General features: G+C 37.6%; 1 protein-coding gene across 2 annotated transcripts in view; it reads left to right on the top strand.

Moving 5' to 3' along the window:
• Positions 1–14356, top strand: part of phf24 (PHD finger protein 24) — a 46787-nt gene that overhangs the window by 21949 nt on the left and 10482 nt on the right. For both annotated transcript variants that reach the window (XM_058789488.1, XM_058789489.1), the window contains exon 3: positions 414–599. In XM_058789488.1, the coding sequence (XP_058645471.1) occupies positions 414–599 (186 nt within the window). The remainder of the gene's footprint in view (positions 1–413; positions 600–14356) is intronic.

The raw sequence follows: 14356 nt of genomic DNA, 5'->3' as shown, positions 1-14356 counted from the left end.
GTCCATACTGTCTACACAGTTTGATTCTATCACAGTTTAGTATTCATAAAACTTTAAATAAATTTCCCTCCTGGGATCAGTAAAACCTTTTCTTGTGCTGCATTCATCAAAGCAGCATGGCGTCCACATATCATGACATGAAAGTAAACCACATGCAGATTTAGCTGCACCATTGGAGACTTTAAATGAGCAGGGAATGTCAAGTGAGATTATTTCTATATTTGGTGACCTTTAATGGAAAGCAGCTAATGGAGGGAGGTATAGAAGTTTGATTGTAGAGGTGCTGACTTCCTGTCACGTGTAATTATGCATTTTCAGTGCGCTGTATGGCCTTTTTTTCAGTGAATCAATAAGAGTCTCGTTGCTAAATTAGGATGATTTATCTGTGTTCTCTCCCACTGTTCTGCGATCAGCCCGTAAATGATGAGATGTGCGAGGTGTGTGAGGTTTGGACGGCAGACGATCTGTTCCCCTGCCGGACGTGCACGCGGGTTTTCCATGACGGCTGTCTGCGGGAGATGGGTTACCTGAGCACTGAAGCCCTGCAGGAAATGAGAGAGACGGCCCACACCACCACCGGCTGGAGCTGCTATTACTGCGTGAGTTCCCTCTTCATGAATACATACACACTCTGTCACATACAGACATATTTACAAGCACATTTCCATGGCTGTGTGTAGTTGTTTCCTAGTTACAGTAAATGTCTTTCAGTCTGTAGCAAGGATCCATTCTGCAGGAATGAGCGGCTTATTTATATTTATCTGTGCAGCTCTCTTAAAGGAACAGTTTACTCAGAAATTACAATGACCTGATTGTCATAGATGTAGTCACTATGAACAGTCACTGCATGGAGAAGAGTTATGAAAATTCTTCTGAAACTTCAATGTATTGTTGAACAAAAATAACAGTGTAAAGGTTTTGAACAATTTGAGAGTAAAGCCGCGGTCACACTAGACTTTCGTTCCATTGACTTCCATTCATATGCATGCGAATGCGTCAGACCGGAAACGCAAGCCCGTGCGAAGATATTTCGCATTTCGCTGCGTAGCAAAGTTCAAGCCTGGTGAACTCTGGCCTGCGAATTCGCATCACGTGATAACATGTGACCAACGGCAGATTGATACGTCACAGCATGACCTCCTATCTGAGTTAAAAGAACATAAATTTAAAACTGCAACGCTGCAGGAAAGTGGAGTACATTGTATGTTTTTAGATTTTAGATGTATTATAATTTGTTTTGTGTTGAATTTAAGTTTTTAAAAAGATGCTGCACAGCGTGACGTCATATCACGACCACTGCAGCATGCGAAACGATTTCACATGCTCAAAGTCTAGTGTGACAGATTGTTGATTTGGAGGGGGGAATTATAACTTTTAGATATAGTTTAGATTTCAATATCATTAGCCATTTTTGATTCCTGCTTTGTGTTTCTTCAAAGACAGTGTGAAACAAAGCATGTAAACCAGTGAAATATTCAAAGGCAGGTCATGTAGGATGGACTGTTAGGGGATCTGTTAGATTATGGCTCCATGCCGAACATATTAGATCCTCCCCTGGAAGCCAGATCCTGTCAGAAAATATCAGTTGTGTCTAGTAACAGAACAACTTGTCAGAAAAATTGTCTAATACCTAAAACCCGTTAACAGCAAGTCTTGACTGGTACCCATGTATTAACAGTTTTCTATCAGCCAAGAAGTTGACTAAGAAAAGCCAAAGAAGAGCAGAAGCAGGAGATGAAGTGATGATAAAAAGGAGCAGAGCTTATTGAATAGTCTTAATTGCGAATGTTTCAATGCTCGGACTATAGTCTTAGGAACACAATTCCAACAAGTGTTATTATACCACAATAAATAGCAATGGAAAATTACTGCTTCACAACGTGACATTAAAAACATTGAAATGGAGACATTCTCTTATCTCTTACTCATGAACAAATATCCATTGAAACCACACAATCATAAGACTAAACAACAATGGATAAATAATGTATATACTGTATGTATATATATATATAATAAATAAAAAAATTATTTGATCCCCTGCTGATTTTGTATGTTTGCCCACTGACAAAAAATGATCAGTCTTTAATCTTAATGGTAGGTTCATTTGAACAGTGAGAGACAGAATAACAACAAAAAAACCCAGAAAAACGCATTTCAAAAAAGTTATAAATTGATTTGCATTTTAATGAGTCAAATAAGTATTTGACACCTTTGCAAAACATGACTTAGTACTTGGTGGCAAAATCCTTCAATCACAGAGGTCAGGCGTTTCTTGTAGTTGGCCACCCGGTTTGCACACATCTCAGGAGGGATTTTGTTCCACTCCTCTTTGCAGATCCTCTCCAAGTCATTAAGGTTTCGAGGCTGATGTTTGGCAACTTGAACCTTCAGCTCCCTCCACAGATGTTCTATGGGATTAAGGTCTGGAGACTGGCTAGGCCACTCCAAGACCTTAATGTGCTTCTTCTTGGGCCACTCCTTTCTTGCCTTGGCCGTGCGTTAGAGGTCTGCATTCCCGTGGCTCTCCCGCGGGAACCGCGGGACCCCGACCAGATTTCTTGCGATGCAGGATTAAATTTCCGAATAAAATGCGGTAGCGGTCGGTAACTCTGGTGTAATTTGTACGGGAGCGGGCGGTTTAACAATATCCTGTTCCCGACGTCCTTTCAGAACAGCATATTTGCACTTTATTCTCATTGACCACCGGTACAACCTTCACTCAGGACTGTTATGCACGCGCTGCATGCATGAACCAGTGCTCTCTGCATCACGTGTTTCATTTGCGGGGTCTGTGCACGCAGCATGTGCATAACGGTCCTCAGAGCAGGTTGTAGCCCACCGGTGGTGACAGAACAGGCAGGTTGTCGATGAGTGACAGAGCAGAATAAGGATGGAGCAAAGTGAGGATGCGCTGTCCTTGAATAACGTTCAACTCGGTTTTGTTTATATTTTGCTTAGCCTATAATTTTAAGTATTTATTTATTTTTCTCTGCGACACTTTTCCTACTGTGTTAACAGCAAAATGTTAAACTTTAGTATTTTGACAAGACGAATAAAATAACTAATAGGCTATTTTTGTACAACCTACATTTTTTTTTCTCTGCAACACTTTTTCCTATTGTGTTGTAAATGTTAAATGAATTGTATCCTGACAAGACGAATAAAAATACACTTTTTTCCTACTGTGTTGGCAGCAAAATGTTAAACAAATTTTATGTCTTAAGACACAAAAATTCGTTTAACATTTTGCTATCAATAAATTCAAGACTCTTGACAAGACGAATAAAATAACAAATACAATTTTGTGCAGTCTACACGTTTATTTGTTAGCCTATCTCTCTTTCTTTTAGTAGAGGAAATTTAAATGTGAGATTCTGGAAACGAGATCTAAATTTAGCGGGAACGGTCAGGTCGGGAAGAAAATTATTCTAAGCGGACGGTGGGTGAACAAAGAGTGAATATACAGGGAGCGGGACTAAAAAAACAGTCCCGCGCAGACCTCTACTGTGTGTTGCCTTGCCTTAATTTTTCAATTAGCATTTTAACACAAGTGATTTATTTTTTGTAAATTTAACGCATTAAAAATACTACCTGAATTCCGGAAATGTTGGGACTTTCAAATCACATGAGCCAATATTTTATTCACAATAGAACATAGAGAACATAAATGTTTAAATGGAGACATTTTACACTTTATCCACTAAATGAGCTAATTTCTAATTTGATGCCTGCTACAGGTCTCAAAAAAGTTGGCATGGGGCAACAAAGGACTGAAAAAGCAAGACATTTTTAAAAGATTCAGCTGGGAGAACATCTAGCAACTAATTAAGTTAATTGACATCAGGTCTGTAACATGATTAGCTATAAAAGGTATGCCTTAGAGAGGCAGAGTCTCAGAAGTAAAGATGGGCAGAGGCTCTCCAATCTGTGAAAGAGTGTGTAAAAAGATTGTGGAATATTTTAAAAACAACGTTCCTCAATGTCAAATTGCAAATACTTTGCAAATCTCATCATCTACAGTGCATAACATCAAAAAATTCAGAGAAACTGGAGAAATCTCTGTGTGTAAGGGACATGGCCGAAGACCATGGGCATCCAACAAAGGTCTTCGGCCTTGGATGACACTGCATCACTCATCGGCATGATTCTGTCATTGACATTACTAAATGGGCCCAGGAATACTTCCAGAAATCATTGTCGGTAAACACAATCCGCTGTGCCATCTGCAGATGCCAACTAAAGCTCTATCATGCAAAAAGGAAGCCATATGTAAACTTGGTCCAGAAGCGCCGTTGTGTCCTGTGGGCCAAGGCTGATTTAAAATGGACTGTTTTAAAGTGGAAAAGTGTTCTATGGTTAGACGAGTCCAAATTTGACATTCTTGTTGGAAATCGCAGATGCCATGTTCTCCGGGCTAAAGAGGAGGAAGACCTTCCAGCGTGTTATCAGCGTTCAGTTGAAAAGCCAGCATCTCTGATGGTATGGGGGTGCATAAGTGCATAAGGTATGGGCAGCTTGCATGTTTTGGAAGGCACTATGAATTCTGAAAGGCATATAAAGGTTTTAGAGCAACTATGCTCCCCTCCAGACAAAGTCTATTTCAGGGAAGGCCTTGTGTATTTCAGCAGGACAATGCAAAACTACATACTGCAGCTATTACAACAGCATGGCTTCGTAGTAGAAGAGTCCAGGTGCTGACTGCAGTCCAGATCTTTCACATATAGAGAACATTTGGCACATCATTAAATGAAAAATACGTCAAAGACGACCACAAACTCTTCAGCAGCTGGAAACCTATATCAGGCAAGAATGGAACCAAATTCCAACACCAAAACTCCAGAAACTCATAACCTCGATGCCCAGATGTCTTCAAACTGTTTTGAAAAGAAGAGGAGATGCTACACCATGGTAAACATGCCCCGTCCCAACTATTTTGAGACCTGTAGCAGGCATCAAGATTTTGTGCATGAAATTGTAAAATTTCTCAGTTTAAACATTTATGTTGTCTATGTTCTATTGTGAATATAATATTGGCTCATGTGATTTGAAATTCTTTTAGTTTTCATTTTATTAAAATATAAAAAAATGTCCCAACATTTCCGGAAATTGGGTTATATTTGACGCAGTTAATGCAGGGGCTGGGCTAGTTAGCCATCGCACTCACAACTGCTGCTTCTGTCTCGTTTTTCGGAAACGTTTCAGACGCGCAATCCAACTTCACTTCAGCGCCAAGTGCGAGTCAAATGAATGAGGAAACACACACACAGGGCTGTTGTGGCCCTACTTTTATGTTTATGTCAGACTTTATTCTATTAGCGAGTAGAAAAAATACAAAGTAAATTTTTTCCAGGTAATATTTTAAAATTTTTATGTATTCAATATTTTAATATTTTATCATATTTTGGCTTTACTACAATTACAATATAAAGCCAGTTATTTTATTTATAATAAAATATGACTGTATATGATGAGTCATATTAACAAAAATCTTTCTGAACTTTTATTTCAGGAGCATACACATACACAGTGTATATTTAAAGTACCTTGAACCATGAAACTTTCAAGTACCAAAACCCTGAACTTGCACATGAATATAAAAGTCAAATGTTCAACAAAATGAGTAGAAAAATAATTAAATAAAGTGCTATGCTACTTTGCATATTAGTCATGTTTTCCCAGCAGTGTGTAAAATCCAAAGTGTTTCCACTCTTGGGATTCAAAACATGAAGGTGCAGAAAGAATTCTGGAAGAGGTTTGATCCTCTGCCTCCATCATGGTTTTGCTTTCTCGTGCTGGCTTAAAATGTATACGATGTCATCTAATGCAGCGGCACTGCGCATCGCAGATCGATTGTTGTATGACATCAAAGCACCGCGAGAGCTACAGAGAACAGACGGCTCTGCATGCTTTCTAATCGCTCTCGCTGTACTTTGATGTCATACAACAATCGTATGGGCGGTGCTCACGAACACACCTATACATTTCACCCTCTGTTGGAATTAAAAAGCGCTAACGTCTCCCCACCACCTCTTAGGAAAAGTAAAATAATTAAATATAAATCGATTCTGAGGTAAACCAATCAATTTTTAAATCATTTTGAAAAGAATCGCCATAGTTAGGTGAATCGATTTTTTTCTCCCACCTCTATTAATTACTCACCCTCGTGTCATTCCAGACCTGTAAGATATTTTTGATGGAATCCAAGTGCTTTCTGACGCTGCATAGACAGTAATGCAACTGACATGTTCGAGACTCAGAAAGTTAGTAAGGACATCGTTAAAATAGTCCATGTGACATCAGTGGTTCAACCGTAATGTTATGAAGTTATGAGAATACTTTTATTGTGCAAAGAAACAAAAATAATGACTTTATTCAACAATTTCTTCTCTTCCATGTCAGTCTTCAATGTGCGTTCATGAGAGTAACACAACGAAAGTGCGTCCAAGACTGACACGGAAGAAATGAAATTGTTGAATAAAGTCATTTTTTTCCCTGCACAAATAGTATTCTTGTAGCTTCAAAACATTACGGTTGAACCACTGATGTCACATGGACTATGATTTTAATGATGTCATTACTACCTTTCTGGTTCTTGGAATGTTTCAGTTGTGTTGCTGTCTATGAATGGTCAGAAATCTCTCAGATTTCGTCCAAAATATCTTAATTTGTGTTCTGAAGATGAATGGAGGTCTTACGGAATGACTTTGGAAGGACATAAAAGTGAATAATTAATGACAGAATTTTCGTTTTTTTGATGGACTAACCCTTTAAGGTGTGGTCACATCAGTGAAATTTCCGCAAAGTTTTGTGGGCAAAAAATGTAGTGATGCATGAATCATAACTTCAGCTTCAATCAGTTTTATGTCGGTCAATGCAGTGAATTGGTGTGACCAACTTGAACCTGTTGTGAAAAACTGCATGGGGAAATGCTTTACCCTCATTGCTTCTTAACCATAGCATCCATGCTGATCCGGCCCAGCGGGTATGGATATTTTTTAATTTTCCACTGTTGGGCTGAAAACAGAGCTTGTAATATGAATACGTCAGTCATTGCCTCTCCGAATTCTGGGCCAAGACATTTGTAATCACACCATGCCGAACCAAACTCAAATGGAACAACTGGAACCATTCCTTACCGTTCTTAGAACCACTAGAATCGCACAACCTGAGTGTGGAAAAGTGCCTGTGGATTCCTGTAAAAAAGAAAGGATTTTACATATTATGAAAATTCGCCCAATACCCTGCCTATAAGTAAATTTCAGAGACACAATAAGACCAAGAACATTTCTTAATTTAAAATTTCCACGTTTTCCTCTTCTTTTAATATCCTTATCCAGCAAAAGCATGGTTGTAGCCAGGCTTTGAAAATTTGTGAGGTCCAAGGGGAGGGTGTTAAAGAATTGTGCTATAATAACCCCTACAAATACAACACATTATATACACTAAAAACACTTTAAAAGAGACAGACATGTAGATGTTTGAGAAAGATGTTTTCTCTGTTTTGGTATGATTTTTAAATCATACCCTATTTATTGCATCAAAATTTAATTATTCAAGTTAGCAGTTCTAAATTCATGTTAAACCACGGCTTCATGGGTTTTTTTGGTCTATTTAATGTTTGGTTTTGTGCTAGTTATCATATTGGTATATTTTTCATGCAATCTATATACTAGTTTTCACCTTGAGACAGCAGGGAATAAAATGTGCGCCACGTTGACGTGATTGGTTATTGAATTGTGTGACGTAACAAAAAAAGGGCTGTTTCAAACCGCGTTTCTGGTACAGCCTTCAGTAAACTACAGTTTTAAGGGGAAAATACTCAGCAATGGTGTTGATTAATGGATTGGCACATGGGTGGATTTTATCAGCTGTTTATTATTCATGCAACAATACATATTACTGTTATAGTTTTTATTAGTAACATTGTCTAGCGCTCCTATGAATGTTTTTAGCATGATTTGTGAAAATCTAACTACTGTACTGAATGACATAGCATAGACTTCTTCATGGCTAGTGTTTGTGTTTACAGTGCATTTACAATGTACAATTTCATTTCATTCTATAACCTACTGTTAAATGCTACTGTTTTGACAGCGTTGATAACGTTTCTGACTGATAATATAATGATATTTTTTGCATTTCCCTTACCGAATGTACTATCCTATCAGCAATAACCTGTCCATTTGATTACTGTCAGTGCCGGCGATGCATTGTTGCCAGATATTGCCATTAAAACAAACAAAAACCGATAAATAAATAAAAATAAGCCAAAATTATTTCAAATCTTTTGCAATTAAGATAAGATAAAGATATTGCTGACTCTAAACTGCAACGTCCTACTTTATTAACTTTCTAAAGTGTCAAATTAAGTGGAAAAAACAAGTCCAAAAACGCTTATAATAGCTGGATCTGGCAACATGGAGGCTGTTGCCGCGCCCTCACTCGCAACTCTCTCAAGACTCGTTCACTCTGCAGAGTCTCACAGCGATCATTTTCATTCCACAGACGCTAAGCATTCTTGCAAACTGTCTAAACTGAATTATACATGTCGTGCAGACATTCATATGAGTTTTACAGCAAATTTGTCATTCAGAGAACAAATTTTATTTTGAACATGAAAAATTTACTGAGGTCCGGACCTTGGTAACCTCATAGATGGCTACGGGCCTGAGCAAAAGTGCTGACAGAGTGATTAAATATATAGCCCACCTGTTGGCTAGCATATATCCACAGATCCTTACCCCATAGAGCTCCTCCCAAAGGTCAGCGTGAAGATGAGCATGTCAAGATGATTGTGTTATGCTAGAGAGTCTGGGCTCTGTTCAAAGTGCTTTTTCTTCCGGTGTCAGAGAAGTCTGGCACTAAAATTACAGAGTGGGCTGTCAAAGCGTACGAGCGTCCTTCAAAGTGAAGTAGAGCGCTTATCTCACTCGTGCAGGCTGCTGATGCTTAAATCATTTGTTGAGAGTATAAGACATTTTCGAGGCTGCTGCTGCTACACACACTTCAGATGCACTCGCTGGTTTCCAGCTAGACTCACACCCTCAAATAGGTTGCATCCCATGCTACATTGCAAACATTAACAGCTGTGGACACATCCCTCGAAACAATATGTGAAGCGCCCGGTTGTTGTCGAAATGTCTGGCATGCATTTCCTTGGAGGGCTAATTCACAGCTTATGTGTCTGATTTTCTCACTCTGCCCTCGCTACAACCTAATCCACATGTGTGCGTAAGCATGTCGAGCTCTAGAGATGTTCAGACTGGGGATTACACAGTAGAATATTGCTTTCAAAGGACACAGATGTTTTGTTTCATGTAATACCATTCAAAATCTTCAAGTGTATTTCAGTGCATTGGGACAAACTAAGGCTTAATGGGAAATTATAGCAGCGTGGAGAACTGTAAGCATGAAATTTAGCATCAGTAAGTGTTAGCGAGAAGACCGTGGTGGAAAATTAATTAAGAGACCAGGCCAGGTTGTCAAACTGATTTTGGCACTTGGCGTCAAATGTGGGCTTCACCATTCAATAGAATCAGCACTGTGATTAGCCATGTGACAATTTAGATAATTACAGCCCTTACTCGTCCAAAAACAACAATAAAAGAGCTCAAACTGATATGACATGCACCTGGTGTGGAGATACGCTCATAAAGATGCCATGGATAAGGAATGTCAACAATGAAAACTGTGAGCTGAAGCAACATAGATACAGCCAATAGGGATAAGCTGTGTATTGTTTTGCTAAATAATCTATATAATCTGTACTATTTGTGTGAACATAATTAGGTGATTTTTCTCCCCGTCTTGTTCTGACATCTTTCAAGGTTTGAAGTTTGAAAATGTCACCCAGCAGTGAAGCATTGTGCAGAAACTGTGGTGTTGTTTTCTCTGTCTGGTCTCTAGCTTTTCCAACTGTGCTTGTGTTCTTTACGCTGGCTTCATCTTTTGGATTTCCTGTGAAATTCGGATCTCTTGGAGTTTCAGCAAACATGAAGGCTTAAAGAGATGGTCCACCCAAAAAAGAAAGTTCTGTCAACATTTAGTTATCCTCACGATGTTCCAAACCTATATGTGTCATGGTGCACACAGCAGGGAGGAACGAGGAACATGGAGACGAGGATAAACTTCAAAATAATAGTCTTTAATGATAATAGTCTTTAATGATCACCAGAGCAAGACAAGGCAAAGCAGACACAGATAGGAACACCGGGGAGTAACGAGCAAACCAGACGAAAACTAAATACACAGGACAATTACTGATAATGACAAAAACACGGCTGGACAAGACTTTACTAATAATCACACTTAACAAGGACAGGAACATGACCAAATAAGGAAACAAGAGGACGGGAACACATGACACACAAGACAGAGGACTGGCAATATGATACAAAATGAGAAGACTAGTAAAATGTTGAGACCCAAAACATATTTATATGACAGCTTCTAGCTACACAAGCTTGAACTTATTCTGTTTTGTTGTGAAATGTGTGTGCATTCTCAACCTTACCACAAACTGTCGCCTTCTATCCACCTTTTTTTGCAATAAAAAAGTAGGCTATTTTCTGTAAATGTGCGAGACTCTGATTCATTAGCTGCTGTAGGTAAATAATTAGAAGAATAACAAAGTGCAATAAATTATTTAACTATTTGCACTACAAACCAATGTGTCTATGAAAAAACCCCCAAAACAATATGATAACAAATGTCAGATTTCAATATCAAGGAGCATAATGGACTGTTTTTGTACAGCTTAAAAAGTTGGAAACAAATCACAACAGAAGCCTCCTGCATTCAAGTTACAAATGTCTGCTTCCGATTTTGTCACTAATTTGATCTTTTATAAAGATTTATCTTTGATAATCACAAATGACATATTTAAACATTTTTTTTTCAGTGAAAATAATTTCTTTATGTATTAAAATTCTTATATGTCTACATCCTTAGCTCATTTAGTATACGTGGATTCATGAATATGCAAATTAGGCCCCGTCTCCACTTAGTTGCATCAGCTAGGACCTGCTGTACTTTCACTCATTTAATGTACAGTAAGTAGTAAATGCTACACAATGGCAAGTAGCAATATTGGATGAATGATTATTGGAGAGTGAATCCGTGAGTGAATTTATTGTGACTGCCTTTGGTACACCTCATTTTTTAAGAAAAAAATGCGCAGCAATGGTGTTGTCTGATGAATATGCACATGGTTTGTCCAGACAAGTATATTAAAAATGTGGGACAGACATGTAAAAAAAAAAAAAGTTGCTTTTCAGTTGCTTTTTCAGGTCAGTTAAAGGGATAGTTCACCCAAAAATGAAAATTCTGTCAATAATTACTCACCCTATTGTCGTTCCAAACCCGTAAGACCTTTGTTCATCCTGGAACACTAATTAAGATATTTTTGATGAAATCCAAGCTTTCTGATCCTCCAAAGACAGCAACACAACTGAAATGTTCCCAGACCCAGAAACATAGTAAGGATATCGGTATAACAGTCAATGTGACATCAGTGGTTCAACCGCAATTTTACGCAGCTACGAGAATACTTTTTGTGGGCATAGAAAACAAAAATAATGACTTTATTCAACAATTCTTCTCTTCCAAATCACATATTCCTCCATTATAGAGAGTACCACTGATGTCAGTGCTGCTGATATATAAACTATTGATGTCACTGTCTGGGAACATTTCAGTTGCATTGCTGTCTATGCAGGGTCAGAAAGCTCTCATATTTCATCAAAAATATCTTAATTTATGTTCCGAAGATGAATGCAGGTCTTACAGGTTTGGAACGACGTGAGGGAGAGTAATTTTCATTTTTGGGTGAACTATATCTTTAAGGCATGTGTTTGGAATAGATTACTATCTTAAAACCAGATACTGTACACTATTATTTCAAAAAAAAAAAAAAAAATTCTTATCCTAAACCTACTGTCATGGTGGAATAAAGGCCAAATTAATAGTTATTTGGTTCATTCTTTACAGTCAAAATCAAGTTATTTTAATAGGAATTTGACCGATTGCAAATTTCACTTAAAGGTTAAATATTTCGCATTGGAACACATTGCAAGATCACATAAATTTGGCAATAGACTCCAGTGGCAATAGACAATGGACATTTTTTTTTCGTGAAATTTTGCTGGAATTTTGTTAATGTGAAGTATATATGAAAGTACACACAACACAACAGTCAATATCTGATTTAATGTCAATATTTCAACTAAGAGGGCAAGGTTTTGCTAGTTAGCATTGCCAGTTTGCCCCAGCTGGTAGATACTATAACTGCACCATTTTGTGGGCAAAAAGCATACTTCTACATCTATGGTCATATATAGCAGTCTACTGGAATCACTGCAAGCAGCTTATGAGTCTGAAATGTTTAATTTTCATTTCATGACTTGGGACTGGACATTGTTGTGGTGCCATCAGCCAATCTGTGTTGACATGATGTAATTTTCCTGCGGCTACATGGTCACATGGTGTTTACTGGCTCCAAGAAAAAGAGCCCATAACCGTGCACCCGAGAGCAAAGATAGCAGATTTCAAATCAAATCCTTCCAGGGGATCAGAGAAACTGCCACTAAGATGTGAGGGCCAGACATTCGCATCTGTGTACCTGCAGAATATGTTTGTGGCCTCAGAGACCACAATGAATCCCACCTCTCGCTAGGCATTGTTTATAACATGTGTTCCTCATTTTGGGGTCTCTGACCGATGTCTGTTGAGAATGGCTCGTGGATAACACAATGGACATGAAATCCAATCTCATTTCAATGATCATCCTCAGAAGGGGAGTGTATCCCACAGTCACCGCTGACAGGAAATGGAGGTACCTCTGAGACATACCCTTCCCATCTGCTCTAGTGCCATTGTTCAGATGAGTTCTCATCAGGCTGGGCAAAGCTGATTGAAAATACAGCTACTCCCAACGCTGCTGGGCTCTTGACAGCGTTCGTTTGAAGGCAGAGCTTGAGCCAGGAAAGAAATCTCGCTCTGAATTTGATATGAAAGGACAAGCCATCATTTGATCTGAGAGCTTCTTCCAGCACCTTTTACACCTCAAACTCATTAGATTTCCTTAAAAGCCGAGTTAGGCAGGTCGTTCATTACCCTTGGTTCAGAGATTGTTAGCCTTTTTAGAAAGATAAAGGGAGAGAGAGACTGAAACACCTGCTGCTGGAGATAATTAATGTAACTGTGTTTTTAAGGCTCAGTCTGAAGGGCCCTGAGGGTTTGTGCAGGATGTTTTTCCTCATTAAACCTTTTTTTCTTACATCTTTTTACTTGGGTTGTCAGCTTGATGTGTTAATTTAGAAAAATTATCAAGAAATAGACCACGTTTTGTAATATCCATTCCATGATTTATTAATCTGTATAATGTTTTTTTTTTTTTTTTTAATTATTATTGGGGGCTTTTCTCTGCAAGTACTGATGTGATTGGGAATGGGATTATTAATCAGTAAATATTGTGAATAGTGGTAATTGAAAACTTTGATCAATTGATTCTACTTTAATTGAACATTAACATTTTAATGTTAAATCATATATTTTCACGCTGGATAATAGTGATCTGTGATTTTATTTGTATATGCTGAATATTAAAGTTTATTAATTTGCTAATAGGGGATTATTGTTAAAAATATATATTATTTTGAAATAAATAGTTTAAGTCAGACCTGTGTGATAAAGTGACCCTCTCAGAATTGAGGCAGAAGGTATCCAGTGGCATGTTGTTATTTTTTTAAATTAGACATTATTATATTTAATAGATTATTATTATTTTTTTAATAATTCCATGGATTAGATGTACATTATAATCATCTTCGTTACTCATAATAACCTGCAGACCAAATAAGCACAATCATTAAATCCGAATTCAAAGTCTATTGCTATTTGCGATTCGTCAGTTTAAAATATAGGCCTGCATATAAGTATATATCAAGATTGTTATAAAAGTAGCCTATATAATTCAAAAGTGTTTCTCTTTAACTTAATTTGTCCATCATTAATTAGCTAAAATGTACTAAAATTTATAAATAGTAGAATCTTCATATTTCAATTCATTAAAATACTAAATATTTCATTTGTACAATCGATGAACGAATGAACAAACAAACAAATAAGCCAGCTGGGATAGGCAGATGGCTTCTTACCGTTTCATGATTTTCAATTTTGTATTATCATCCTGTTCATGCTAAACTCATTTATAAATATCTTACATTTGAGTTAATTCACAATGCATCTTACTGTAGTTACTAATATTGAAAATGAATTTCCTGTTGATACAGTTGTTTCAACAGTTAGTCCACAAGCAAGGAAGCAGTATAATCGAATATTCTCTTTAAAGTGA

This window comes from Onychostoma macrolepis, chromosome 10 (genome assembly GCF_012432095.1).
Source record: "Onychostoma macrolepis isolate SWU-2019 chromosome 10, ASM1243209v1, whole genome shotgun sequence".
Taxonomy (NCBI): domain Eukaryota; kingdom Metazoa; phylum Chordata; class Actinopteri; order Cypriniformes; family Cyprinidae; genus Onychostoma; species Onychostoma macrolepis.
The sequence above is the reverse complement of the archived record's forward strand: the minus strand, read 5'-3'. Positions and strand labels throughout refer to the sequence as shown.